The following is a 24755-nucleotide window of genomic DNA, read 5'->3' on the forward strand; positions in this document are numbered from 1 at the left end:
AAACTTCGCTTGCAGGCTGCGTTTTGAACTTTAAAATCTTAATCTGTTATCGTCTTTAAAAACAAAAAATTAATAAATGAGTACAACAAAAAATCCCGAATGGTAGCTTGGCTATTTACCTGAAACAGTGCCTTGTATAGTTCACGAAGACGTCGTCCTTCGCCCGTACACAAAGTAAACACGTTTCAGCGTTGGATTTTAGATCCCCGGCAATGACATTGATCTAAAGCGCGCCACCCAGCGGACAACAAGCGCATCGTCGGAGGAGCGAAACGGTGAGAGATCCAGCCGTGGTGCCGTGATGGGACGCTGAGACAAATGATGGCGGAAAAGCCCGTGAACACAAGCTTTCAATGGTTCCAGCCGTTGTTTTCTAGCTCTTAGTCACAGTTAATAACCTTGGTTCTCAGACGGTTTATGGCACCTCGCTCCAATTCTACAAATGCTCCAGACTAAGACTGGTTTTATGACCGAGTTGCTGCAGCAACGGGGGGATGTGCCGTAATTAGGGCGAAATTCCATCGAGCCTCAAAGGATGCGCAAACCGTCAGGGTCATCACGTAAAACAGTCCTTATTATCTTATGCTCGACCTTTTTTTTTTTTTTTTTTTTTTTTAATAAGCCACATTAGACGCGTGATCCTCTCGCGGCGGATCATCGACGCGCAGATGCGTGGAAACCGTAAAATTATAGGAAGTAACGAGAGACTTTTCATTGTCTTTTTTCACGTTCAAGAATTTTTTTTTTTTTTTTTTAACTCCGCATCGACGCGACCCGTCACTCTCGAAATAGCGATATAATATAAAGACTTATCCGAAGGGTCGACACAGAACCATTTGTTGAAAGGCCGTTTGATTCATGGAGACATACACAGCCATGTTTTGGGCAGTTCCGTAATGGATACTAGGCATTAATAACGGCAAACACTTGATCCTTGAATCAAAGAAAAGCGTGGAGGCAATATAACGCGAGATCCATCAAACATTTGATCCCGCTCCAGGAAAAAGAGAGAAAACACAAGATATTTCAAGAGACTGATTTATATAACGCCGAAGAGATGTTATAAACATGAGAGATTATCGTGAACACGAACGAGCTCCCGCAACATCGATATACAGTTTCACGCGGCAAACGTGAGGGAAACACGGAAATCAAGAAGGAAGCGCGCTTCGGGCTTTCAGAGGACTCGAGCGGCGTCCGTGCCGCTTCGGTTATTGCTTATGCCTTAATGTCCAATGTCCGTCAAAAATAAATAAGAATTTCTCTTTTTTTTATGACATTTCTAAACACGCTCAAGTCGCCCGATTTTACTGGAAACAGGCGCAGCAAAGACACCTAATATCAAATATACACTTTCAGTCCACACAGTTCAAGTATAAGAGAATATAGCGCGCGCGATGCGTTTAGTTGCCAACAAGCTTAGGCTGTATTCGTGAAATGTGCGTTATTCAGTGAAACAAAGTCCAACGATATAAACCACAAGTAGGAGTATTTAACAGGAGTAAAAAAAAAAACACCTTTTCAATTAGCATTTATATCTCGAGCTCCACAGTTTTTTTTTTCTATCCCAACCCCGAAGACATAACAGATTTCAAGAACAGCCTATAGCTTACTTGCTGCTATAACATACGCGAAAGTACAGGTCTTGGTCAGATAATAGTAATAGCAAAGAAAATAATCAAATCAAATCCCTGTAAACTGAAGAGTCACTAAACTGAGAAGAACGGGAAAGCAATAACAGCAAATGACAATACCAGTAATAACAGTAACAACGGCATTAATAATAATAATAATAATAGTTTTAATTTCAAACGGTGGAGATTACTGAGAGTATAAGTTTATGTTTAGGCCCACGTCGATGAAAAAAAAGTCTCTCCGAGGAAGGAAGGTCGCTCCTCGCCTCCTGTGCGTCCACGAACTTGAAGCGAACCATCTCGCCCGAACGACCCCTCAGTCGATCTAGAGCAAAGGGTTCGTGGTGTAATACTGCAAGCGGTCCCTGTTTAGTTTTTTCTCTTTCATCCTCCTGTTCTGAAACCATATTTTCACTTGACGGTCGGTGAGGTTGAGCATCCTGGAAAGCTGCAGCCTTTTTTCTTTGTTGATGTAAACGCTGAAGAAAAACTCCCTCTCCAGCTCTCTGATCTGGTACTTTGTGTAAGGGCACCTCTTTTTCCGCGTCTTCTGTCCGCCTGAAATGCGAAGAAGAACAGCTGTCAGCATCTGACTCTTAACTCAATTTTATTCAATAGGAATAATGCCGTATACAGTCTCGTTGAATGAATACAGTTGCTAACTGCACCCAGTCGCCGTTTTCCAAAATGATGCATAAATCGTTGCTGCGTCTCTAAACGCGATTATATCAATTAAACTATAAATCGGTAATAACGCGCTATAGAATTAGCCCTAAATGAATGCAATATCGAGTGGCACCGCACGTTCGTCCATGGTCGTTAGATAATGAGAAACCTTCAACACGGACTAAAATTTCATTTGTTACCACAAAAGGAAAAAATATCCACATGCGCAAGATTTATCGGTTGATATTTACGAAAAACTCCAGCAACTAAACTGGTCTGCATATCCCCCCCCGTTACACAGCGTACATTCAGACGCGACAAACAAGCTGGGGATTTCTATTAACTCTTAAATAACTTTGCACCGTCGAAAAGCCCAAACTGTAATGAAGGCAGCAATGAAGACTTTCGAAGACTCAAAAAGGAAACGGCCTATCATTCACGGCCAATTTCAATTTCGAGCACGTGATCACGCGTTTATAACAAAGTTTTGTTAGGGTAAATATACAGGGCCCTCTATAAACCTTATACGCTTATAAAACAGCATATAAAACCTTTAACAACAGCACGTTACATCAGAAACTTTCTCGCGCAACCGCTTTAGTACGTACTGCCGCCGCCGCTGAATTTCTCTTCGTTGTTACCGGAAGATGGCTCCGGGCTGCTCGTCTCCTCACAGCGCTCCGTCTCCTCGGTTCCCCGACAACTGTCGCCGCCCGTTTCCGCGGGCGGAGGCGCCTTGCCGCTCGCTCTGTCCACCGGCTGCTCGCTCGGCTGATTTTCCACGTTCCCGTACGCGGTCTCGAAAAACTGGTCAAACGCTTGGGGAAGCACCCCGTTCCTCCCCACGCCGCCGTACACGTTGGACGTGTGGCTCGCGTTGGAGTGGTAGAGAACCGAGTTATTTTTCGACAGCATGTCCCCCAGAGTTCCAGGATTGGACAGGCAGTCCCTGTGCACCATGTCCTCGGGCGCGTAGCAGTGTGGCAGATTGCCCCTGGAGTGCCACTTGCTGGACGCGTCAATGGCATAGTCCCTGAAAGACACCTCTCTAACGGTCTGAACTTGTGGCAGACTGGACGTGGAGTATGAGTATGTCACGGGGCACGAAGACGGGGTCTGGGGCAGAAAAGGAGGAAGGCTGGAAAATTCCGTTCCAGACACGTAATAAGCACAGCCGGGCAGATACATGTTAGACCCGACGGGTACCCGCTCGTCAAAATCCATCATGACACTCGGTCGGGCACGCCGCAACCATAGTACTGCCTCGCATCGCAGTACAGAACTGCTTCAGCTCCACTGGCTTTGAAGCAGATCCGCCGAGCAGAAATTTTTGAGACGTGAGCTGACGTGGAGATCCATCTCCATCCATTCCAGAGAGCGCCAGTCATGTGACCAAGGGCAGAAATTGACATGTACCTCTCAGAATATTGTATGCCAACATGTGCAAATGTTCAAGTCGAGGAGAGAGCGATACTTTTCATTGATGAACGTGTGCTCGCAGCGGACCGCAGTCGGTTATGTTGACACTTTGGATCGCTGGAGAAACCCATCCGCGCGCGCCTTAGTAACCCCACCAGGGCTTCTGATGTTTATTGTTTTGTTCTATTAAGTCTAATTATTTTTCTCGCTGTAGTCTACGCTCTTGAAAATTAAGTTACCGAGAAGAAACATGCTATTTTTATTTATTTATTTATTTTTATTTTTATTTTTGCTGGGATGTAGGTATACTTGCAATTTGAATTCGCAAGTGATGCTCTTTGTTAATTCGTATTAGTTGCGTGCGGGCCAGTGAGGCGACTCGAACGCAGTGTGTTGAAACCGAAATAGAATCGTATTTGTAGCCTCATTTCTTTGCCTTTATTTCACGATAAACGACCGAATGGGCGTGGGAATAAAGCGCGCTTTCATTCGCAGTCCGTTCGAAAACGTTCTTTAAAACAAAACACAAAACCGCATTTTGAAGCGTGGTCGCGAACACGCTTCAAAGCGCGAAATAAACAACGAATCGCGTAAAAGGCGCTCGCAGCCCGTTACGATCGCGTTGGCGTGCGATTTGTGTAGTTCTAGTAGGCCTGTATGTGTTGCGACGTTAGTATGAGAACAAAAGCATTTCGTTAATTGCAGAATACGAATATAGTGCACGTTTTTGGTGACTTTAAACGAGCCTCTCTCATTCGGAGCTCCCTTCGCATCAGTCGTTCGTCGTGAGTTGTTTTCCCAGCCCCGAGCATTTTATTTATCGACGGTTTTTAGGGGTGCGTTTGCGTTCTCGTGCAAAATTGCCAAAACGTTTTTTCGCCTGCCAAAAAAATATTTTAATGTAGCTAAGAGACAAAGGCGGTATTTAGCCCGGGTTGGGCACTGGAGTCGTGAAGTGAAGCGGCTTGAAAACACAGTTGAGGCCCATAAAGTTTTAACTCGCTGTGGCCCCCGCAGAATCAAACCACGAACAATGGTCGAAATTCCCAAATGCTAACGTTTATAAAGTAATAAAAAAAGAATATTTTAAAAGAAGGCTGCGTGATATAACGGGAGTGTACCGTAAAATCGTCCCAATTAGCGGTTGCCATTTTCAACTACCAAAAAGCGAGATGCTTTACGTTTCCTTTATCGCATGTAACGATATTAATGCTTTTAATGAGTCGTTTTGGGCCGAGAGGCGATGAAAACCGAAACTAGTCCAGGACAGACGTGGTTTTATGGCGCTCTTGGTATCTTCCTCCAGCCATTGTCAGCTCAGACGAGCCATGGCCGTCGGAGAGTGATCATGAGACGCCACCTACTTGGAATTCGTGAACTTCAATGAGACCTGAAGTCACGGGTAACAGTATGTTAAAGAGAGACAACGGCCCCCGTGCGTTGTATCGGGTGAGAGCGATGCTTTTCGGCACATCTTCCAGGTTTAAAACCGCGAGATCGAAGGCACGCGCGAATAGAAGGCCGCCACGCACGTCTCGACCGGCGACCGTTTCTATTATTCGTAGGTTTTGCCTAACATAGGTGTCGTTCGGGGCAGCCACGCAGACCTGGTCCACGTCTGGCTCCACGCGACTCTGCAAAAGAAACAGATTAAACTCTGCGTTCGGTTTTGGCATGTTTGGGAGGTTGGGAACAAGACCTCAAGTTCGGTCTCTCGTGTAAGAGCTTGTTTACAAACAGCCCAAACAGACCCCCGGATGAGGTTTAAGGGTTTGCGTCAGTAATTGTAATATTGCACGAAACTTTGCCGTTTTCTGTACTGCTTTCGAATCGGGAATCAGGGCAAATGACCGATAACCGACTCAAGTTAGCACTTCTTTCTTTTTTTTTTTTTTTTTTTTTTGAGAAGCACAGTAATTGGTACAGAGTCCAAGCCAATTTGTCACCACTTCATACCTACTTCTAAGAATGAATGAAATTTGTTCCGTGTTAGAAATTTTTTTTTTCAAGTCCACTTTGAAAAGCTTTGTTTTTTTTTTTTTTTTTTAAACGTAAACTCATCTGAAATCGTAATGCATCCTCGCGCGTTAACTTATGTACGACTTGCAGTTAATTCCACAATTACAATTCAGTTTATTTTTAAAAAGAAAAGTACACTAACTAAATGGAATTGCAATAACTAAATGATAGATGTCCTTTAGTGGTGTCTAGAAATGTATTATCGTTGTACATAGAAATATGGCTTATAGAAATAGGCTAAACGTGCGTTTTTATAGCAAAATGATTTTAAGTCGTGATCGAAAAGAATGCATTCGTCGATTATTATTGCAAAATGTTTCGCTTGTGATTAATAAAAGAAATGACAGTGTCAGTTTGATGTGAAAACGAGAGTCGAGTGGTCTCGTGCGCTTTGGTGCATTTAATTAGACCGTCTTTTCTCCGCGTTTTGTCGCAGTGCAGTCGAGGGCCCGTTTTTATGATTTTATAGAAACAAGGTAGGATATGCTGCCATTATAAAGGCTCTTTGAAAATGTAGGTTTGGACGAGGCGCGTGCATTCGCACGTTTTTAAGCCCGTGAGCGCTTATCAGTAGCTGAGCTGGTTTGCATCGAAATATAGAAAACAAAATTCCCAAAAATAACTGTTGATACGCTTCGTGTGTCCTTCAGATAAATGCCATTAAAAATAGTCGGGCCGAGAAAATAACTATAAGCACTTTTACAGGACGCTTGCTTCTCATTCGGTAATATTTTTTTTATATATTTAATAGAAATAGTAGCAAAAAGGCGCGTTGAATAAATTAGGTTATAGTGGTCCATCAATAAGTAATGAGATTATGCAAAATGCATCTTTTTTTAAAGTTAAAACACTGAAAACACTTGTAAAGGAAAACAAAAAAGTTTTAAATTATTAATATACGGTTATTCATTTTGATCAAACGAACACATAAAATAAGCATAAAATCATACCGTGCCTGCTAGAGGTTCGTTTATACTTTATCATTTTAAGTTTTAAAGCAAACATTTTAAATAAACACTGTTATTTTTGCAGCAGGCCGATTTTATTTTTTACAGACGAGTAATGTTAAAACGTTTTTCTCATGAGCAATTAAAGAAAACGGCGATGCATTTGTTGTTTTTGTTGCGGAAAAATAAGGAAGCAACAGCACCGTTTAATATCTCCCTTAACTCGTGTTCGGGATCGTTATCCTGTGTCCGAGAGCATCAGATATTTCATTTTACCAATAAGTAAAACTTGTAAAACATTGTTATAGACTACACTCCAAAAGTTTAATTGCACGCAGACGCCTCCAACGCTAAGAAGCGCTCGTGTATTAAAGGCCGTTTCGTGTGACGCCTTCGGGTGGCAGCACAGTCCAAATTAAAACTAAACAAAAAAAATCCGGTCCACGTGCCTCTCTCCACATTTTCCGTCTGCTCGGTGGTTTTTCGAGATCCCAGCTCATAGGCTGCCTTCACATCCCACTGAGACGTTACTTATTCGTGACTGTTGAGCACCAAGAAACGAATTACGAAGTGCTGGTGATTATTTATTTATTATTTTTATTATTATTTATTTATTTATTTATGCATTTGCGGTACAGAACAGTAGGCTGTAAAACAATACGAGCGATGGGCAATTGTCAACGAAACAGTCACGATTAAAATGCATCGTCTTATTTATAATGCGCGTGCACCGGCTCTGTGACGAGCGCGAGACGCTGCTGAAAAAGGACGTCTTTCTGATTCTTTCGTTTGTCATATTAAAAATGACGTCGGTGGTGAAACCTTAAGTCATGGGGCTTGGTTGATTTCTCAAATGCAAAAACAAAAAAGCCGGATAGCCTATTCGAAATATGATGGATCATTTAATAGGATTGCGTTTCAATTCCGGCGCGAGTGTTTATTGTATTCTTAAAAGCACAACCCGACGTCTTAGTGGACACTGGGTTTGAATTTAAACGAAAGCAAGCATTGTAAAATGCATTTTAATTGGGTAAGTAACTATAAAATAACATTACGAAGTTTATAAATAAATAATACGAATAGAAATAAATATATTCGTTTGAAGCTGTCACTATTACTAATAATTACTAATACTAATAATGTGTTTTAATTCACACATTTTATTGCAATGTTTATTCGTTTTATACTTTTTCCAACGGTTTCTTTCTTAATTAATGATTTCTTTTTTATTTCAGATGTCTTGGGGTTGCCTTTTATTTGTGTTAGTTGATTTCAGCAAGACCTTTTGATGCTATTTATATTTAGTTTATTTTTTAAACTCATAGCAGCCTGTCTACTGTAAATGCTTGCTATTGAAATTTAAAAAAAAAAAAAAGGAAAAGGACACATTTAGTAATTTTGTTTCGTAAAGGCACAACATACATCGAGAGCAGCAGTCTACTTTAAATGCTGGTCAGTTTAACTGGCTTTATGTACTGGGTATATTGTACACGCATCATGTATGTCAAAGATTATTCACGGAAATGAAAATATGCTGCTGATATCGGACTGCATACCTTTTCGTCTGCCTTTCACTCACCTCTCTCGGTTTTTATTTTTATTGCATGATTCTGATTCAAAGCTCATTAACATGGCAACATAAATGTTAAATAGCACACATAACATCGACTGTGATATCCCTGTTTTACTACCGCGGATGGCTGGAAATACGCAAAACGGAATATTAATACAAAATGTGAAGGGCTTTGCTGTTCACTAACGCAAACAAATAAATCTCGTATTCTTCGTTTTCAGGTGTTCTCTCTCTCTCTCTCTCTCTCTCTCTCTCTCTCTCTCTCTCTCTCTCAAATAGTCTATTAGCAACAATAAACCATCTGCGGGACTTCAAGGCAAGCACATATTTACGCCACTAGATGGCAGCACCGTTTCATCCAAGGAAAAAGACTCTCGGAGAACATTAGTTCTGTGACAAAAAAAAAAATCTGAGATTCTCATCAGAGATTTAGTTAAAGTCAACAATATCCCAGCCATTACTCACCCATTCGATTAGCGGCTGATATCCTATGATATACTCATTCATTTCTGAAAACCCAATTTAAAAAATATATAATTTGCGACAAACATTTGCATTCATTACGCATTCGAGTTAACCAACCCGGCATAATGTGAGCAGTCATAATAATTATAAAGATACAAATGTGGTTGTACATCATTTAATATAGGGGGAGGGAGAGGGTTATTTGCAAACCGTCTGCAGCAACACATGAATGAATTTGTATACTTCGCAGGTGCCTGTAAAGCGACTTTGTTAGGCTATTTACAAACGTGCGTGCGGGGTAAATATGAGAGGAAAAAAAGCTCTGAACAAAAATCCGTCACGACTCGGGGGTAAATCTACTGCACAGTTCGCGTAGCATGCGATCCACGGCGGTTTCTGGATGTGTGAAAACAAAAAAAAAATAAGTCTACACTTATTGTTTGGTTTGTTTACTTCAGTGATTTTCTCTGCTGAAAGTGTATTTTACATTCCTCCCACGTCTTTGCCAAATACATTATAGATTATAACGAATAACCAGGTGGTGGATATGGCTTCGTCGATCTTCGTCTTTTATATCGTGGTCGGTGTCTTGGTAAGATGCACGCAGGGAAGTTAAATATATATATTTTTTCCCCTTCCTGCGCATCCCCGCGCGCGCGGTCTCTAGACGCGGACCAGATGACGGGATGGATATCAGAATAAATAATAGTGAAGGTCCTTCCGTTCATACCCGTTCGGTATTTCAGTTTTTGCCGCTTTCGGACCTTAACTGATGCCTTTGTACTTGTTGACCACTTTCTTCTCTTTCACCCGCCTGTTCTGAAACCAGATGGTCACTTGTCGCTCGGTCAGGTTCGTGTGAGCCGATATCCTTCTCCGTTTGTCCTTAGTGATGAACTTATTTGTGGCGTATTCTCGTTCTAGTTCCTTCAGTTGAACCTTGGTGTAGGGGACCCGCTTCTTTCTCCCTCGGCGCACCGAGGCTCCGTCGGTACCCGACACGGCGTCTGGGGGTCAGAAGGAGAGAGAGAGAGAAAAAAAAGAAGAAGCAGAATGAGGTCGGTTGCAATTGCGAAAACGCAGGCTGAAGAAATGTCGAATAATAAACCGGAGAATACAAACGCGACGCGCAACGCGACACTGAAACGTCGAGTGAAATATTAACGTGAAAAGTGGTGAGAATGCAAATTGGAAATCGGGAATTTCCACTAAGCTTTTTGGGGTGTCACTTGCTATCCGTAGGCCTAAATGTCAGTTTTACGCACGCGTTTTTCGTTTCAACCTCTAACGCGCTGGCTATATTTTATTTTCCCACCAGATAATAAAGGATATTTACCTTGAATAGACGATTTCCATAAGCTGCTTGACTGCGTTTGGTCTTTAGGGCAGTACACCGGGCTGCTCCATCCGTTCGTGATCGCCCAGGGCTGGTACGTTTCGACGGGCAGGAGAGACTCGTGCCTGGGCTCCGCGGGGGTGCTCAGCGCAGGTACGACCGGCACGTCGAGGTAACTCGGTACGGGCTGGTAAGGGCCAGACGAGTAACCCTGGTAGAAGGCGAATTCCTTAGCGCGGGAAGGGAACTCCTCTCCAGAAACAGACGTGTCCATGTATTTTTCCCCATAGGAGGCGGGCTGCGTGCAGGACTTGGGCATCCTACACGGGTAATAGCTGCCGCCGAAATATCCATAGGGCAGAGAAGCGCTAGGAGAGTTCTGTACGGCCGAACACGGACTGCATTGTTTGACAGGTTCCCCCATGCCCGATCCCGGCACCTCACTCGACGTGTAGGTTGTGCTCGGGGCCAGAGAAGACGGGTGGGCAATAAGATTCCTGCACTGGTTAGCGGCAAAATTGCCTCCCACGAATCCTTCCATGTTTTTGCTCATATCATCCAAGCCGTTGTCATAGAGAAACATCACCGGGTCGATCCAGCGGGAGTGGAGGAGTAAAGACGCTGTCATAGCACGCCCTACATGGAGCCTACCAGCTCTTTTAGAATTCCCCAAGACTGAAAGGGAAGCGGTGGATCGGTGGAGTAACAGATACCCACGCGTCCCGTGTGCTTCGAGGTCCTGCTGTCATTGGACGAGCGGAGGCACGTGACGCGCCAAAGAGGCCGATAAACGTCTAAACCGGAGATAAAGCCGATCGAGCGAGACGAGCGCACCGCACGGAACTGAAACAAAGTGGAGGGATTTGGTCCAAAATAACTATAAAGATTCTGGCGATAAACTTTATCCTGGAGAGGAAACCGAGTGCCAGTCTGTTGCGCAACGGGGCTGGCACACATCAGGCCCCTTCCTTTATAAGCGCGGCGTGCAAGATTATCGCGCATTCGTAAATATCATTTTAGTCACAGTTAACAGTAGCGAAAAAGCTAAAGATGCCGGCTCGACTGTCATTTCAAAATCACCTTGTATTGCTTTTTTATTTTATATTTTTCAGAATAAATAAAAAAAAAAACATTCGCTTGTCTTCCAAACCATTTGGTGATGTGATGTGAAAATAAAAAAAAAAAGCAACCAAAGTTTTAAAACGGCTATTTTCTTTTATTTCATGCACTGTTTTGCACGGCCACAGCGGACCGCCGCTGTAGTACAATTACAGACCGTTTCGAGCCCCGTCAGATCGTCGAATAACAAATCGCACTTTATGAAAATGACCACCGGTTTATTGCTCTGCGCTGCTAGAAATCCAGCCCACAATTTGGCGAGACTCGTTTACGTACGAGCTACGCGCGGCTGGAGGCCAAGGTCAAGTTGAAAGTTGCAGTCTAGCCTTGTTGTCGTTGAAGGCTGGACCCTCTGGCAGGAAACAGCCGCGCATCTCCGGGTGCGTTGTAAACAGGAGCACAAAGGTATTATACTACTGCTTGCAATGCCACGGATTCAGCTTGATTCGGTGATTGCATCTTTGGTTATCTGATGTCTTGGTACAGTGGTCTGGCACTGCTGGAATTACAGCAAGACTGAGACTTAATAGTTAGGGTTGCGTTATAATAATTAAAAGCGATACTAAGATAATGTTAAATATTAAACTCTAAATACCATTCCTACCTATTAAGATTCTATAATTAGTGCGATTTGTGTGTAATAGGATGCATTATCAAATAATAAGTTTTATTCTGAAACGAGCACACAGGGTGAGCGGCTGAATATAGTCTATAAGAGGATATCGTAGCCTTCTCCATGATATAAATTGATCTTTTTGGGTAACACTTTAGAATAGGGAACACGTATTCATTATTAACTGCGACTTTTCGCTTAATACATTTCTAATTTGTTGCTTATTGCTAGTTAGTAACGCGCTTGTTAAGTTTAGGCACCAGGGCTGTAGAATAAGGATTAATATGTGCTTATTTATCACTAAAAGCGACTCCTAGTAACACGCACGTTAATAAGCCACTGGCTAAGACGCGATAAACGCGTGCTTTTCACATTGCGGTTAAATTAATAAAGCCTTTTCGTTTTGGAACGATTCAAAATACAGCGAATAATATTTTTGACCATTATTTGAGAGTCGCTTACAGCTCAGAAACCGTTAGGCTGGGTTAATATCGAATAACGCTAGCCAGCCAGGCTGTTTAAGATGGTTTGTAAAGCGTACATTAATCGCTGCTTCTGTTAAACGATCACGCGCACGCGGCACGCGCCGTTTACCGGGAGCGCGGGAAAACGCTAAAAGGATCAATTCGAGCGCTGCTGAAGAATCGTCTCTCTCTCTCTCTTTTTTTTTAGTTAGCGGGCGGCCGTTTGCGCGCGCTCTCTATCCAGCAGAGTACACAGGAAACAAGCTCGCTGGCGGCCTGCAAACACCGGCATGTTAGGCGCCAAGTCCCTATTTGATCTTTTGAAGGTTTCTTGAGCTATTACCGTTCAGCGTCGCTCGACCCTCTCACAAAGGCTGAGCCGTGTAAAAGACGGAGTCGGCGTGTGCGCAGACGGATGTGAGAATTGTTGCTGAGATCCAGAAGATTCGGCGCACTTCTAAATGTACCTTGGAGATAGACGAGGAGACCTTTATAGGCTACGTCGTGCCTCAGCATAAAAAAAAAACTAAACAATTGTTTCCTTATACGTTTTACGTAAATCATAGCCGCCAGACTATATTAGTAATTTAGCCTTTTGAGCAGGCCAACTGTGGACTACTTAATAGCTCACTATTTTTTACATTTACACATTCACATAATAGCATAGGCTGCTGTGCATATTAATAATTCTTCATTATATATATATATATCTATATATATATATATATATATATATATATATATATATATATATATATATATATATATATATATATATATATATATATATATATATATATATATATGCTACTCTTACGTGTGTAGTACGATTCAGGATAATTTAAATCAATATGTGAAAGCGAAAAAAGGCCTGGATCTAATATCTTCACAATTGAGCAAAAGACTGGACCTGAGTGAAATGTATGCACATTTAGCCGCTTACATATTTTTAATTTCAGGTTCAGAATATGAAGGCGGTGAATGTTGTTCTACAAATGCACTCACGAAAACCAGCGAAGACGATGTTGCAGGAGCTTGTGTGGATCTGTTAAAAGCAAATAGCCCGTTTGAGAGGCACGAAGCCTTATTTTGTACGCTATAAAATAGCACACCGGGCTTTAGATCTCACTTGATGTCATTTTGGACACTTAGTAGCATCGATATTGCGGGTGACACCTACTAAACAATAATAGATCGACAGAAATGCTTGCAAATGTAGATAAATTGTACTTTGAGATTACAATGGCCAGAATTGCTTTCCAATAAATTGTTGGTATGTCGCTGTTTGGCACAGTTTTTCATGATCTGATAATGCGTAGTAATCATTTTAAATGTGTGGTACTGAAAATGGTCTCATATATATATATATATATATATATATATATATATATATATATATATATATATATATATATATATATATATATATATATATATATATATATATATATATATATATATATATATATATAACAAAACAAAAAAACCTGCATGGTCTTTAGCAATGTTTATGACCCCAGACCCATCTAGAAACACTATAGGCTACGTATTAACGAAGCAAATATAACAGCCTATTAATACCATTAGTTATTTAAAATCTACACAGAGCACGAACATGTTCATTATCTAATTATCTATAATAGGTTTTTGATATCATCGTATACGTCGCTTTCAGCCTGTGCTTCAAAACAGTTCAGATAAAATCACGTTGAAAAGAGATGGTACAGATGGTTTTCAATGCGATTTTATCTGAATTCGTAGATAAATATTTGAAAATTAATTTTGGATTGGATGTTTTTGCTGCATCGGAATAAAAGTGTGTTAAAATGTTTCAGAAATGTCACGACTTCGACGCTTTGAAGCAGAAACCCGTTGTCCTGTATATTATGGGAGTTGCGTGAATCACTGTTTACTCTCAGAGCTGATAAAATATCTCCAAACACCTTTAATATGCAGCGATAAATAAAATGTCACGCCCAACCGTTAAAAAGGAGAAAATATATATTTTTACTATCTATTTTTTTTTCTTTTTAGGTTACCCAAGCAAAGATCGCATTACCTTAGTTAATGTTTTAATGAAATGTGGAAGAAATTGTTTTACTGACACATCACGACTCAAAGTCCAAACCTTCGTCAAAGCTATAATTCTCTTTCTGTGACACGAAACAGTTTGAACGAAATACTATTTATGCATTGCATACTGCAGCGAAAAGAAACGAAATATTTTTAATTGAACTCTTTTAGTGTCCATGCTATTATGAGACGCGTTTAAATTCCACTGACGGAAATACTAATTATCCTAAATAAAACAATTCTGCAAATAAATTGTTTTTCAAAATAATTTTTTTTTCCAAAATCTTTTTCCAAACAGAAGTTTTTAAATGTCGAATATTATGAATCTTAGTAGTGAAATATCAATTAAAATTATTTATATGAATCATTTTAATAAAACAATAGCGAAATAAAACAAACAGGCCTGTTTGGATAAATATAAAGGCAAGGAGCGGAATCGATTGATGATAAACACATCGGACTTCTCAGCTAATTCTATATCGCGATTCTATTTTCTGAGTTATATTATAAACCTAGATAGCGAGGTCTCGGTTGGCATGCTGTATTTCAAGTAGTTAAACCTAACAACCACATTACACCATACTCAAAATCCAAGTAGTAGGACACACGTCCTATTTCGACCACACCTGGCGCTTGTGTCAAGGTCCGTACAATTAAATAAAACATATAAAGCGTACCGTTTGTATTTATCTTACATAAAAAGTAAAATTAAATAAAATCACTCCGGAGCATGACGCATTTTCACTCCGGATAGCGTGTCTTAACTATTTCCCCAATTTATCGTTTCAGAAATAATAATCTGGAAAAAAGAAGTGTTTGTCTGAAAGGACCTGCCGAAGAAAAAATAGCGTAAAATGAGTTTATAATTACATTTACACAAAGAAACATTCCTATCCATTGGATGGTTTTAGAAACGTGTTTTATTCAATCAACAAGCGACACTTTTAAATGCTAGGCTGAAATGAGGAAATACAATAAAAATAAATGAATAAAAACGAATAAGAAGCAGATATGGTCATTCAATGTTGTTATTCACCACGTGACCTTCTCGGTTGACGGCGACTGCCCGCGTAATCCGAGTCTGAAGCGCCTGTTGCGTGCCGGTCAAAAGAAAGGACACAACGAGTAAAACCACAATTACGATACATTTTTCGGTCTGGAAAATCTTTCGCCCTGAGAACAGATTTGTTCCAACGACCAGAGAGCTTTAAGTGGGTGAAACCGGAATGGGATTCCTGGTTTTGGGCTGTCTGAAGTCTAACTACCCCATGGTCCTCTGTTTGCAAGACCTGCCAACTAGATAACAACACAGCACTTAGGCCTCCATGCTTAATGGATTTTTTATGGGTTTGTCCTGTGATCATGTGACCTCTAGCATTATGGCCTCTCTGTGGCTCTTCGGTGGGTAGATCAGAAACATACCACTGACTGATTTTTCCCTCGTTTTAGAAAGCAGGAGAGCAAAAAGCGAGCGTGACGAGACGAGAAAGACGATGAGAGAGGATGGAGCAGCAAGGCAAAGTTCTGAGGAGAGACGGAAGAAGAGGGAAATACTGAGCAAGAAAGAAAGCGAGGAGTCAAACCGGATTTTGTTCTTCAAAATATGCATCTTGACTGTATCGTTATTAGCTTCACGGAAGAGTGTCCGAAGCCAGTAAGGACAGATGAAATGACATAATAGTTGCTTGAATATAATTTTGTACTGGATTCCTGACCTTGAAATATATCAGTTATCATGTTCTCGCCCTCATGGCAATCCAAACCATTCCGAATTTCTTTTTTTAGAATACAACAAATTATATTTTGTCTTTTTTTGTCCATGCATTTAAAGTCAATAGGGTCTAATATTGTTTTGATACCCGTTAGCTTGATCTAAAAACAAACAACAAAAAACAGCACTTTCTTCAAAAGATGTTCTTTTGTGTTCTAAAAGAGAGAGAGAGAGAAAAAAAGTTTTGTTGAACGTGAGAATGAGTAAATAGTGACAATTTTTATTTGTGGGCGAATTATCCCATTCAGTCTAACACAGAGAACAAGAAACTAAAATTACAGAGTTTCCTTGATGTGTTAAAAGATTTGATGAGTCATTTTTATTGTGCGTGTTACGTGCCGCCGAATTCAAGGTGAGGCTTCATAAAGAAGCATCAAAAAAAAAAAAAAAAAAGAAACATTCCACTGCTTGACCTTGAAAAGAGGGCGGAGACCTGGTAAAAATGTGTGATTTGTTGCATCATTGTAACTGGTTAACCGCATTCATCTGGATTAACTATACAATTGTAAACCTGCGTTATTTCCCTTACAATACGACTTCGGTTTCCAGGTTTGTGCAGAACCGAAAGATAGGGGTTATAAACATGTAAAGACACGCAGTCTTAACATCAAAGCCGCAGAGATTTCCTGCTTTAATTTTCAGGTGTTCAAATGTACGTGAATACAACATGCAGATCCAACACCACTGACGATTACCAAGACTAGCCCAGAGCAAATCAGGCTCAACGGATGAACGAAAGGCAAACAACTACAAATTGTTCGTATGCAAAGAAAAAGGAGTGTCATGGCTGATCCGAGTTTGTGAGAATGAAACGATACATTTGTTAGCCTACAAAAATCTGAGCAGTTTAAATTCACAGCATCTCATCGATTGATTGGTGGATTACTAATTGTACATGAGCGGGCCCACAAAAGTAATCGCAGCCTCAAACATTACACACCAACACACGCCTCTGCCACTACCATCCAAACTACATAATGTGTTCACTCATTCATTCATTCGTTCATGGCTCCCAGCACACGCATGCCAATTAAATCACATAGTTGGGTCAAAGTTTTGCATGTCAGGTCATGTGAAAGGCAGGCAGTGCTGGGTAAGGCTGTAGAGGGTGCAGAGCGCGTTGCCTTCTACTGGCCCTCCTCTTCTCGAAGGAACTGGAAGACCGAGGAGAAGTCCTTGCCGGCGTAGCCGCGTGCGCACATCATGCGGTAAATCTGATGGGACAGAGAGCCCAACGGCACTGGGGTCTTCGTGTTAGTTGCTGTGTTCTGAGCAAGTCCCAGATCCTGAAGACAAATTATAATAAATATCCATGAGAGATATGCATAACTGCACATTTAAAAAAAAAAAAAAAAGCATCTATTAGATGTGTTCTTGCATTAAAAAAAGTCTATCACGGTCAGAAGGCAAATTCTTAAAAGTCTTAAACCCCCAACCACCACAATATTTAAGAACAGTGGGAAACGCGACAATTGCTTTTTGTTAAAGTATCAGTGGTAGCATTATATAATAAGTGTTTTTTTAGCAGTACAGATGCACTGAAATAAAAATTCTTAAGCAGAAACCAAACAAAATGTCCCGAAGGCTGAATACCAAACAAGGCTTTCCGCATTTTTTTCTTCTTTCAAACACATAAATACAACAACATGTGCTTTTTATCATCTTGCTTTGCTTTTTCAAAGAAAAGTCAATTACAATATAATTTACAAAATATTTAACATTAAATATCTTTTGATATACTAGCAGTTATACCAACAAACCACAATTTAACTTAAACCACAATTTAAATTATTCAATTAATCTGACACACTCTGGGTCATCGCCAATACAAGACATTTGCATTTAGAGACATTCTGGTAGTGTTTAATTAAACGTATTCCTTATATCATTCTAATTACAAATTTGGGAAGATGTTTGTCGCATATAAACGTTTCTCAGACAGTTTTAAATGATCCCACTCTAGAAACATAAAAAAATAAAACGATGCAAACCTTGGCCATTAGTGTAGTTCCAAAGCCTCCCTGGTAGTTGTTAGCTGAGGGCACTCCCTCCATGACCCCCGGCACAGGGTTGTAAGTGTCACTTGACCAGCAGCGGCCAGAGCTCATGTTCAAGATCTTTGCCAGAAGTTTTGGGTCAAGCCCTAACCTATGAATGCAGGAATGAATACAAAGCCATTCAGCTTAAAAAGTAGAACAAAATGATTAAATCTGTTGAAAAAAGCATAGTTTTTGCTGATGCAGTATCGTAGTTTTTGCTGAATAATTAATTTTTTTAACACAAACAGATTTTTACTTCAAAAGATTTTTATTGGAAGACTTAAAGTGCGTGTGTTATTGAGATTATTGAATCTTTAGCAACCATTTTGAATTCTGATGGCACCCATTCAATGGTTATCAGGTGATTCAGTAATTCTTTAAATCTAGTCCTGGTTGAAGAAATAAACTCAAATGCATCTTGGGTGGCCTAGTGAGTGAACTGCACCTGATTCCCAAGTTCATGGTCTCTGCTGTTCCAATCATCCCAATGGCCAGCAGCATATTGTTGCAGATTTTAGCTGCCTACAAAAAGAAGAAAGAGGTTATGACCAGAGATAAATCAGCACCTTTCAAAGAATGGCACGACATTCTTCAAGACATTCTGTTTGTACCTGTCCAGTGCCAACTTGGCCACAGTACACCACATTGGCGCCCATGCAGCTCAGAAGCTCCTTGGCGGCATTGAACTCCTCCTCCGGCCCACCAACCATGAAGGTGAGCTTACCTGAAGTCGCTGCGCCAACACCTGAGAAAAACACAGAAAACAATGCAGAGAGCTTTGCGAGCCCACATAGACAGCATCTACCACATTTAAGACCCGATAAGGTAGTAGGGACATCCTTAAAATAGTCCAAGCGACAGTGGTTCAACCGTAATGTTACGAATCAAGCGTGTCGCCGAAACAACCAATCAGAATGAACGTCCACGTGCGTGAACAAGTCACTGAAGCTCTAATGTGATCGTTTCCACCTCATCATACCAGCTACCTCTTTAAGCTTAAAGGATTGAGAGGACGCGTCTTCAGAATGTAACAGCATCGAAGTGCCATAATTACTCTCAGAAAGGAAAGTTCTATAAATACACAAGCACTTCACCATCTGCTGTGAACACAGGCGCACATGACGTCAGGGACAGTTTGTTGTGGCTCACGTTTCATTAAGCCTCCTTCACAGGCGCTAACACGGAGCTGAGAATAATGTCTGGAGGGTCTAAGTAAAGAGAATGAGCAGGTCTGTGGATTTCTTATGACTGTTTCACAAACCAAGAGTGGGTCCAACGGTATGTTCGCCAAACCCCACTGACGCATATGAATTGGGAGAGGCAACAATTTAAGGAAAGCAAACTAGAAGCACATTGTTTTTATGTGCCCAAAGACCAGAGGAAACAACTTCCTGATTAAAAAGGAGGATCGCCATAAAGCACAAACTAGCTGTTGACTGAGTTAAACCTTTCTTCTTAGGCGACAACACAGGTCGTTTTCACACCTCAGGCAAGTTTATAAGCAGCACACAAATTTGAGGAAAGTATGTGCATAGTACATTACACTAGACTTATAAAAAAAGTCAGGTTTGACACAAATGGATTGCTATTTAAAAGGATTAATTCGCTTTAATTTAATTTCTATAATACATGTATGTGTGCATAATAATAAGAAAAAGTTACATTTGCACATTAAAGACTGTTTTGCAAACATTCTGAGCCTTTCATAGTTCAATTTTGCTGCTGCGCCTTTAAGGAACAAATAACAGTGTCTTTTCTCAGGATCTGCTCAAACGCTTTCGGGTTTATGTCAAATTGTTCTTAACGCCCCCATCCTTCAAAACTGAATCATTGGGGAGACAAGGAAGAAACTCCAGCCACTTTTTTCTTACCACTAGGATCCTTTGGAAAGATATGGAAAGTCATAAAAGCCAAAGGATTATTATAATACATACATATGTACGTACAGGGGTTGGACAATGAAAACTGAAACGCCTGGTTTTATGCCCCAATAATCCATTAGTATGGGGTAGGGCCTTCTTTTGCGGTCAATACAGCATCAATTGGTCTTGGAATGACAGATACAAGTCCTGAACAGTGGCCAGAGGTTTTGAGCCATTCTTCTTGCAGAATATTGGCCAGGTCTCTACATGATGCTGGTGGAGAAGAACGTTTCCTGACTCGCTCCTCTAAAACACCCCAAAGTGACAATAATATTTAGATCTGGTGACTGTGCAGGCCATGGGAGATGTTCAACTTTACTTTCATGTTCATCAAACAACTCCGTCACAAGTACTGGTGCATTATCATCCTGATAGACGGCACCACCTTCAGGCTTTAAACCACTGGGTGCACATGGTCCTCCAGAATGATTCGTCAATCTTTGCCAGTGAGTATTAGGTCTAGGGAATGCCATGATATTGCAGCCCAAACCATCACTGATCCAGGCCCCACACTTCACTCTGAAAGTGTGTCTAATTCAAGCTATGTAAAGGTTTGGCTATAGCAGCCCAGCCATGTATATTGACCCTGTGGAGTACCCGGACATCCCTTTCAGACAGCTTCCTCCTGTTGGATGTGGTTGGTTCTTCTTGATGGTATGCTGCCATTACCCTGGATAACAGGGCTCTTGATAGATCACAAAGACTTGCTGTCTGGGTCAAAGATGAGCACCAACAATTTGTCCTCTGTGCTATTACTTTGCTAATTAAACCTTACACTCTGCTCTTACTGGTGAAGTATGCAATCAATGTCGATTGGCCACCAGGCTGGTCAAATTTAGCCATGAAACCTCCAGCACTAAATTGGCCAGTGTTTCAGTTTCACTGACCAACCCATACCTGAAAAAGTAATGCAGACACTATATTGTTTAATTTTGCAGATATATGATGATCAATACAATTATAGATTCAAAATGAGTGGAAAGACGGAATAATTCAATGCACTAAAGAAGGCCTTGAGATGAAATGCCTGTGGAGATACATGTCATGCTAATAAATGTAAAAAAACAAACCAAAATTTAAGTAATTACAGTATATATAATTTATTAGAATCCATCCATCTATAAAAAATTATGGAGTTTTCAATATCGAACAATGGGGATTCTTGGAACCAAAATGGCTGTGAACCACTGGATTAAATGGAATGGTTGAATAAGATTAATTTCTAAGCATCCAATGCATAAAGTAACTAAAGCTTTACATAGTTCAAAGTCTGCAGTGATACTAACAACATAAAATAAAAAAGAAAACTACTTGTGCATGTATGATCAGTCAAATGGAAGCAACAATGTAGATCCACAAAAGGAACAGTTCTTTATTAATATTGCTTAAAACTGCTCCATCCAGCCAGAGTGCAGAAAAGTGGATACTTTTACTTCAGTGCAGTGGAAAAGAAAGCAAAGGCATAAATCTGAGTTTAAGACACATCTGAGACGCTCAAAGAAAGTGGGTCTTGTTAGGCTGCAAGGTGGACAGAAATAGAACTACAAGGTCATGAATCATTCTTTATTAAGTTCCTTTCTATTCCATCAAAATTTAAGCAAAACCTCTGCCTATATTACTTAAGGTTCACTTCTCAGTCTACACGTCTTGTTTATTTATAAAACAAAACCTTAGCTTGCTAAAGAAAAGATTCTTACTGAAACGCATTGGATACTGTAAAATGTACCTCTTCACAGACTTAGATTCTTCAAAATATAGACCTCAGCTATATCTGACACAGCAGTATCCTATACAATATAGGTTTCTAAAAGAAGGGTTAAATCAGATTATGGCATAAGAGACCCTGATTTCAGCACTCGACCTCATTTCTACCACAAGTTGAGGTCACAGGATCAATTCCCAGATGCTGGCTTTTGATTTAGTCTATAACTCAAAGAGCCTGCACCAATGGCTGGATTAAGAAAATGGACAAGATGAGGCAGGTGATAAAACTCTTTCCTATCAACAAACCTGCAAATCACCCATTTCAGACTGAAACGGAGGACAGAAAAAAAATGGGTGTAACTGAATGAACATTTATAATATTGCTGAATACATACTGGATTTAACTTGATTTTTTTAACCCCTACCTAAAATTATGTTTGCTAAAGTCAAAGGATGGTTATACAACCCGGCTTGGACAACAATGTGAAACTGAATTTCCCCATTAACACGAACGTGTGATTGCGAAAACCACAACGCTTGAATGGGAGCCAAAGATTCTTTAAGAAATTTGTACCTACTCCCAGACAGTGACTAGTTGTGTAACCGAGACTATGGGTGTGTGAATTATGAAACCTTTAAAACATGCACTAACAAACGCCGTCTGCACTTACATATGCGGTTTGTGGGCAGTCGGGGGTTCAGGTCACGGTGATGACATACTAGGTAAGTTACCGCGTCTACGTCTAGCATACCGTGTTGGGTAGGACGTGGGAGTTTCTGTCATCTCACCTCCAGACACTGGGGCATCCATGAAAACAGCTCCCAGTTTCTCTGCGGCAACTGCCATTTCCTTGGAGACCGCTGGATCGATAGTGCTGGAATCAATGAGCAGGGATCCCTTCTTCACTTTCCTGTTGCGAAGTAAAGAGATCACATTTCTCACCACAATTAAATTAGCTAAAATTAATTTAATTCGGATATTATCATGTACATTTCAAATATTGCTGAACGTATCTTGAATTTGACCTTGATTGATTTTTTTTTTTACCCTCTCAAATTATATTTGTTAATTAAGATGAAGTTCAAATGTTGTATTCAGCAAAATCTAAACAGCCTTTTTAGGAAAGACTTCCTTACTTCAGGATGCCATTTGGGCCCGTGTATACATCTATAACATTGGGGCTGGAAGGAAGCATTGTGATGATTCGATCTGCTTTGTCTGCCACGTCTGCAGGGCTGTCCAGAATCTGAGAACATAAGGGAAAAAGTACGCCTAATTCACAATTATACAATAATAATAAATATACTGTATATACCATATCAGTATGACAATATATACACACCTTTATATAAAAAAGGTTTCTATATACTGTCATACTGAAATAATGTAATAAGATTTTTGCAAAAATGGGGGAAACGAAACTACTTATTTGAACGAAAGGGTTCTCTATACTGTCAGAAAAAAATTAAGATGATAATCAATCATGTGAAGCATATACATCACAGTGTTTAACAGAAGGCAGATGTGACCAAAGTATGTTTTTTATCCTTACCTGAGCTCCTAGCTCCTGTAGCTCTTTGCAGGACTCTGGAAATACATCGGAGGCTATCAATGGATATCCATGTTTTATGAGGTTCTTTGCCATTGGGCTTCCCATGTTCCCCAGGCCAATGAAGCCCACCTGGGTCTTAGAGGCCATATACCTGACGGAGACTGAAGAGAGACATGAATTATACAATTAGTGTCATATTTAGAATTTCACATCGGATATATTTTAGCATTTAACATATGACAGATAAAAAAACGATATTGAAATTTTTAAGTGCAGCGTCTAAGAATACATCTTGGTAAATATGTGCATGTTGACCTACAGGCAGATATGTGCAAATACACTGCATATTATATATTGGTTATATAAATATTTTATGAAAACCCCCAAACGAATACATAAAAAGAGCATCACAGAAAGCTGATCAAATTCTTGTTTAATACTTAAGACTCAATATCGCTTTTATCATTTTACAATGTCAGTCTGTTATGATGAACTTGGTTTATCAGGATTACATAAAATCTCACGCAGACTTTACGATTGCAACAAATTAACATCCGTCCACCATTTAGTTAAATGGCGGCCGAGTCTGATCACAAGAAGTATAATTGTCTTCTCGCGTTTCAGTGACTTACACACTATGACTTTAGCCTAACAGCTACTACCGAGAGTTGCCAATGCATTGCATTATCAGATGTTTGCCGCGCGGAAAATCGCATAGAAGTGCACAGCAACAGACAAAACACACATTTTTTTAGGATAAGGGTGCAAACACATTACCCTGCACTGCGTTGACATGACTATGACACTTTCCTACTAGACACCGCGAGCCCCTTAACAAAGCGGCCATGCTGCTTCGCTCTTGACCTTCGACTTACAGTGACGCCATTGGATAACCGATGACTGACACATGTGCCTCCATACGTTTCAGTCATCTCGGAACTCTTCGACCAATGACATTCAAAGGAAGGCGGGACATCCTTAAAATCTCATAACACGGGAAAACAAAAATAACTTGTGCCATTTAGTCTGTTATTAATTTACATGAGCGAGCGTGCATTATTTGCGTCTGATAAAAGAATCGAATCGTTTTTACGTCTTGTAACCGTGTATGCAAACAGAAACATTTGTCTCAACATTTCACTAATTCACTTATTCTTAAAACAAAATTGAACTCTTAGGGAGCTTAAGTACAAAGCTACGCGAAAAACGACATTGCTTATGACTAATTAAACTATGTAAATATGTAGATTTTGTTTGAGTACATCATGTTCTCGTAACCACGTAAACCTATAACAGTATGTTATTTTACTATATAACAAATTTTTATTTATCTATTTAGTTATGTGTATGTATTTTACAGATTAACTGACTAAATGTGTCCATTTTAATAATAAAAAAGCGAAACCGAGTGACAAAGACGCTACCTTCGAAACTCGTA

General features: G+C 40.3%; 3 protein-coding genes across 4 annotated transcripts; all 3 read right to left on the reverse strand.

The window, feature by feature from the left end:
- Positions 1–1022: 1022 nt before the first annotated feature.
- Positions 1023–3527, reverse strand: hoxa11b (homeobox A11b). Of its 2 annotated transcripts, none has more exons than XM_043260441.1 (2): positions 2942–3527; positions 1023–2192 (listed from the first exon to the last, which is right to left on the reverse strand). In XM_043260441.1, the coding sequence occupies exons 1-2, from the start codon at positions 3525–3527 to the stop codon at positions 1960–1962; spliced, it is 819 nt and encodes a 272-aa protein (XP_043116376.1). In that variant the 3' UTR covers positions 1023–1959. The 2 variants fall into 2 exon arrangements, with proteins under 2 accessions (XP_043116376.1, XP_043116375.1); XM_043260440.1 differs by having other exon boundaries at positions 2909–3527.
- A 5340-nt stretch (positions 3528–8867) lies between these two features.
- Positions 8868–10887, reverse strand: hoxa13b (homeobox A13b). The gene is made up of 2 exons (XM_043261455.1): positions 10060–10887; positions 8868–9730 (listed from the first exon to the last, which is right to left on the reverse strand). The coding sequence occupies exons 1-2, from the start codon at positions 10685–10687 to the stop codon at positions 9489–9491; spliced, it is 870 nt and encodes a 289-aa protein (XP_043117390.1). The 5' UTR covers positions 10688–10887; the 3' UTR covers positions 8868–9488.
- A 4343-nt stretch (positions 10888–15230) lies between these two features.
- On the reverse strand, positions 15231–24250 carry hibadhb (3-hydroxyisobutyrate dehydrogenase b). Its single transcript, XM_043261454.1, has 8 exons — positions 24095–24250; positions 23318–23478; positions 22902–23011; positions 22554–22675; positions 18750–18883; positions 18584–18660; positions 18091–18247; positions 15231–17385 (listed from the first exon to the last, which is right to left on the reverse strand). Exons 1-8 carry the CDS (start codon positions 24162–24164, stop codon positions 17227–17229), a joined length of 990 nt encoding a protein of 329 aa, XP_043117389.1. The 5' UTR covers positions 24165–24250; the 3' UTR covers positions 15231–17226.
- Between the last annotated feature and the right edge of the window lie 505 nt (positions 24251–24755).

Source organism: Puntigrus tetrazona, chromosome 16 (genome assembly GCF_018831695.1).
Source record: "Puntigrus tetrazona isolate hp1 chromosome 16, ASM1883169v1, whole genome shotgun sequence".
In the NCBI taxonomy this organism is placed as follows: domain Eukaryota; kingdom Metazoa; phylum Chordata; class Actinopteri; order Cypriniformes; family Cyprinidae; genus Puntigrus; species Puntigrus tetrazona.

What these genes read in the sequence shown, in the direction of transcription:
- hoxa11b (XM_043260440.1), bottom strand. Translation starts at nt 3,527, where the DNA reads ATGATGGATTTTGACGAGCGGGTACCCGTCGGGTCTAACATGTATCTG. An exon ending in GAAATTCAGCGGCGGCGGCA is followed by an intron (nt 2,193 to 2,908) that starts GTACGTACTAAA and finishes TTCGCATTTCAG; the next exon opens with GCGGACAGAAGACGCGGAAA.
- hoxa13b (XM_043261455.1), bottom strand. Translation starts at nt 10,687, where the DNA reads ATGACAGCGTCTTTACTCCTCCACTCCCGCTGGATCGACCCGGTGATG. An exon ending in ATGGAAATCGTCTATTCAAG is followed by an intron (nt 9,731 to 10,059) that starts GTAAATATCCTT and finishes TCTGACCCCCAG; the next exon opens with ACGCCGTGTCGGGTACCGAC.
- hibadhb (XM_043261454.1), bottom strand. Translation starts at nt 24,164, where the DNA reads ATGGCCGCTTTGTTAAGGGGCTCGCGGTGTCTAGTAGGAAAGTGTCAT. An exon ending in ACCATGAACTTGGGAATCAG is followed by an intron (nt 18,248 to 18,583) that starts GTGCAGTTCACT and finishes CTGCATTCATAG; the next exon opens with GTTAGGGCTTGACCCAAAAC. An exon ending in GAACTACACTAATGGCCAAG is followed by an intron (nt 17,386 to 18,090) that starts GTTTGCATCGTT and finishes ATTTGTCTTCAG; the next exon opens with GATCTGGGACTTGCTCAGAA.